The 4,910-nt window shown below is 38.4% G+C and overlaps 1 protein-coding gene across 1 annotated transcript in view; it reads left to right on the top strand.

Moving 5' to 3' along the window:
* The window catches only part of RPF2 (ribosome production factor 2 homolog (S. cerevisiae)), a 54,769-nt gene extending 50,187 nt beyond the window's left edge, over positions 1–4,582 (top strand). Inside the window, exon 8 of the mRNA XM_006839928.1 lies at positions 4,476–4,582. Within this exon, the coding sequence (XP_006839991.1) occupies positions 4,476–4,582 (107 nt within the window). The remainder of the gene's footprint in view (positions 1–4,475) is intronic.
* The last annotated feature ends 328 nt before the right edge of the window (positions 4,583–4,910 follow it).

Genomic DNA, 4,910 nt, shown 5'->3' with positions numbered 1-4,910 from the left:
ACTCATAGCGACCCTGTACAGGGTTTCCGAGGCTGTAAATTTTTATGGGAGCAGAAAGCCCCATCTTTCTCCCGCGGAACAGCTGGTAGTTTCAAACTGCTGACCTTGAGGCTCGCAGCCCAATTCGTAACCACTACGCTAATACATAGTAGCCTTTTATATATTGATCTTTTTTGCCAGCCTTGCTTTACAAAGCTCATCTGCTTAACCACTACTGTAACCATTCCATATTGACACTCTAGCCTGGACATCTTTCTGGAGCTCCTGATCTTAAACTGCCAGGAGCCTACTGGACAGTCTTGCCTGAATTCCCTGTCTCATTCTTCCATCAGTCACTCTCACAGCAAAGTTGTATTTGATGCTCATCTAACCTATGCATAATCTTTGCATTTGACTCCCAATTTCACTTCTGTTCCACTCTAATCATTTCTTATGCATGTTATCGTTACGTAACATCAAGTGGGTTGCAACTCATAGTGACCTTGTATAGGGTTTCCAAGGAGTGGCTCGTGAGTTAGAATACTACTTCCTTGAAGCCTTCCTCAACTAAGAATGATCTCTCTTCCTCAGGACATCCAGAACATTTCTTCTATGTGGCTCTCCTCTCAGTTTGCTGCCATAAATAACAGTTGTTTGTATTTATTTGTCTTAGAATCTGGGTCTTTGGTAGAGTGGGGCTGTGTGTCATTTACATAACCCATCACACCTGGCACATTGCTTTGTGCGTAATAGGTGCTTTAGTACACATTTGTTAAGTGAATGAATTCTTGCCAACAGTCTTCATATGTTAGCCATACTTTGTCCTTTTTTAACCTCAGAAAATATCATGCTGTTAGACATATTTGCTTTTGGACTGCTGAGTACTGCCATTTGTGCCAATTAGATTGCTAGTCCCTTTTTCTCAAACCTTTTTCATTGTTTATGTTTGTGTTATCTTGATGCTTTGTGGACTTTAGTAACGTTTCAATTTGGTGGTTAAAGGAAAATGTTGGCATAACAGGATGACTGATTAGTACTATTGGATACAGGAAAGCTCTTTTTTATTCATCTTAGAAAATTGGACCTAGTAAAGACTACTTTTCCTTGTGCTTACTTTGCTCTTTAAACTTTCTCCTTTCATCTCATTCTTAAAAGCTAATGGGAAACACACATATTTCTGGAAAGTTTTACATAATACATGCAATTTCAGAGCAGACCGGAATGCACGTAACTTGTTCCTCAGAACTTGAGTTCAATAATGCTACCACAGTGAGGGGGCTAATCATGGGAGACCTCTTTGCTAATTTTGATACTTAGATCAAAATACCTTGAAAAAGTACAAAGTTGATTTGTAACAATGTCCCTGAGGAGGTTTGGTTTTGTGTGAGTAGAGAAGGGTAGATATACATAGGTATTCTTACTTGCATCTATAATATATCACATACTAATGAAATTTTCTTTAGTCAACCATGAGAAAAGGAAAACAGCTGTGGAAAACGTTTGGCGGAGTCCTCTAAAAGTTAAAAACAAAAGTACATATGAGTATGCAACCAGACTCAGGTCACAGCTAGGCCAAGGAAACCTTCTGGAGGCTACCCTAAATTATGTAATAGACGTCCTGGTGACGGCTGCCCCAAGTGAAAATTGTTAGCAGACCATACTTCTCCCATTCATCTACAATGCCTTGGTTTGGCCATAGAGCATGCAAGTCAATGACAGGATGACAAGACATTACATGTGGACAAGGGAAGTCTGGGTGAGGTCCTAAAGGTGCTTGGAAGTTTGTGGGGGAGTTGGCAGAGTGGAGCGTAAGGGGAACTATGTAGAGCTGTGGGGCTCAGACAGAGCAAGGTTCCCATCCACAGTGGCAGAAGGAGTTGGCAGCAAGGAACCACACCCAACTGCTACCACCATCATTATCGCAAACACTATGGAAATGCATGATTGGGTTGGAAAGTCCATAACGCCCTATATTCAAGATGTGCCCAGAAGGGAACCAGGGTGGCATTTCCACAGAATTGGTATTATGTGAGAGTCAACTGACTTGCTCACATAATTGGTATTATATGATTACGATCTCCTACATGGATCATCATTCAACAGTATTTGCTTATATTCCCTCTTGTTTTTTAGGGGTGGGGGAGGTATGTATACAGAAACACTCAGAAATATATAATAATTTAAACAACCAAAGGGCACATTCTTCAAGCCTGCCTCCTGGCCACCAGCACCCACGTCCCTCTCTTTCCATGAGTCTAGAGTCCTCAGCTGCTCCGTCTCTCCATGTCTTCATGTCTGCCTCCATTCCTGGTGTCACTCCTTCCCAGGATGGGGTCCTCTGTTCCTGGACTGTAAGTTTAACTACTACCCCATTTTTGTTACAAAACTGCTACCTTTTTAGTTGTGACTGTCAGTCATGATAAAAATAACTCATTGTTGAATCATAAGACTCTTATCTCCGTCTCTTTTCACCAAAACCATCTAGACATGATGAAAACTATTCATTGATGACCTTACCTTCCCCCACATGTGTGTATTTTTATGGTTGCCAAAGTCTGTTCTTAGAATGGTATCTTTATTATTCTCCTGGGCTTGTAAGAGCAGAAGATTCTATAGTGTTTGGGAAGATATACTGCTTGACAATTACAGAGTCATATTTAAAAATATTTTTTTCTGTTTCATCCATGAAAGACTGTATTTTGAAACATAAAAAGTGGTATCTTTTCTTTTTCCAATAAAAAAAACCAAAAACCAAAAAAACCGTATGACCCAGTAATTCCACTTCTAGGTATATACCCCAAAGAATTGAAAAGAAGCACACAAACAGATCCCTGTACAACAATGTTCTTTTCATCATTATTTATCATAGGCAATTCACCAAAACTTGCCTTGGATTATTATTCACCAAAAATGGAAACAATCCAAGGTGAACTAAATGTGGTATATACATACAATGGAATATTATTCAATCATATAGAGAAATTAAGTTCTTGTAAATGTGATGGATGAACTTTGAAAGCATTCTGAGTGATTTAGTCACAAAAGGAGAAGTACTGTATAGTCTCATGAAATCCCTAGACTAGACAAATGAGTAGAGACAAAAGTGTATTAGTGGTTATCTGGGGGTGGAGCAGGGAGTTATTGCTTAAGAGGGCATTAAGTTTCTGTTTGAGACAATGAAAAACATTTGGGAATGGATAGTGATGGTTGCACAGCGCACTGAATATAATTAATGTCACTGAATTATACACTTCAGTGGTTAAAATGGCAAATGTTTTGTTACATGTATTTTACCACAGTAAAAATTTTAAAAGAAAACAACAGAGGATGCATGTAGTCATACATTTGAAATTGAACCCCATTGTATGATGGACTCAGGGAAAGAGGAAAGAGAAATCCTGGCTGGTACAGATTGGGGCAAAAAATTTCTTGATTCTCACGTTAGCTGCCTTGGGGTAGTTCTTAAGTAATTAAGTTAAATGTACTTTTATTTATAATCCTTTGGTAGTTAAATGCTATTCATGTATTTCCATTTAGCCTCTTTGGGGTTCTGTTTTCTCAGCTATAAAATACGGGGGATCAGTCTTGATTGTGGGTTTCCAAATTTCTTTCATTCATGTACCACTTTAAGAATCATGACTTTAAGTAAACCCACATTGTATCTATAGTGTTGTTCAATGGAGATTTTTCTTTAAATTGACTCTTCTCTTCTTAAAAGGAAATAAATTTTATTTGTCCGTGCATCGCCTAAAGTCATTCATTGGTGTCACTTGGGAGTGGCATGATGACCACATGGCGGGAAAACACCCTGCTCACCCATTTACGTGCATAGTTTGAAATTTCATGTTAAAATTTTATTGACTTAAGAAGTTATCAATTCTATGATAGGGTTATTGTTGTTAAGTTCTGTCGAGTCAGTTCCTATCCATAGAGAGACTCTGTATAGGGTTTCTGGGGAGCGACTAGTGAACTTGAACTGCTGGCCTTGTGGTTCAAACTGACTTTGCTGTCCAGCACATTAACCCACAGCACCACACCAGGATTCCAAGTTGATTTTTCGTTTTATTTTAATAGAGTTTGAGCAGTCATTTTAATTTAAAAATTCTATGAATATTGAGTAAGTGCTTCTATACAGCTGTGTGCTATCATATGATAAATATGTGCTCCTGGTGTGACGCTGTAGGATCAGCACTGTGCTGCTAAGCACCAGGTCAGCTTTTCAAACCCACCAGCTATGAGTTGACACTTAACAACATGATAGCATTGATTTAGAGGGAGAAGAACTTCAAAACTGAAAAATTATCTGGCTTTTTCAGGTCTGAAAAATTAGGTTTTAAGTAAACAGAAATAAAGTGAAATTAAGTGTTAGAAGTGTTGTGGGGTGGGGACTTTCAAGCATTTCTTATTAAATGTAGCACTTTATAGTTGGATTGTTAAAGTGTTTGGTCTTTTTAATTAAAAAAAAACAAACAAACGTTTTATCTTTATGCATTTAGATTTCTTCAGAGGTCCCACGGTATCAAATATCCGCCTGGCCGGTTTAGAGTATGTTCTGCACTTCACGGCACTGAATGGGAAGATTCACTTCCGAAGCTATAAGTAAGTGCCATCTGCTCAGCATGCCTTTGTAAATATTCTGGGTTAGTATTGCAGTGTGACTGTTTCATAGCTCTCAAACCTAGAATTGGTATCAAGCAAAAAGCTTGGCAAATCAATAGAACCAACAGCATCAGCTGCTCTGAGAGAATGGATTTCTTTTTATCGGATCATTAGTGCTGCTGCTTCCCTTTCATTAGAAAACAGCAGTAAAAGGCAAAATGCAGTAAATACCCCAGTGATTATATAATCAGAATGATTTTGTCGTCATTTTAAAGCTGCTTGAGATTGAGAGCTTCTTAAGTCTATTGTTTGAATATCTACCATTGATTTGA

Source organism: Chrysochloris asiatica, unplaced genomic scaffold (genome assembly GCF_000296735.1).
Source record: "Chrysochloris asiatica unplaced genomic scaffold, ChrAsi1.0 scaffold00027, whole genome shotgun sequence".
Taxonomy (NCBI): Eukaryota; Metazoa; Chordata; class Mammalia; order Afrosoricida; family Chrysochloridae; genus Chrysochloris; species Chrysochloris asiatica.
This window is presented reverse-complemented; position numbering and strand designations above follow the sequence as displayed.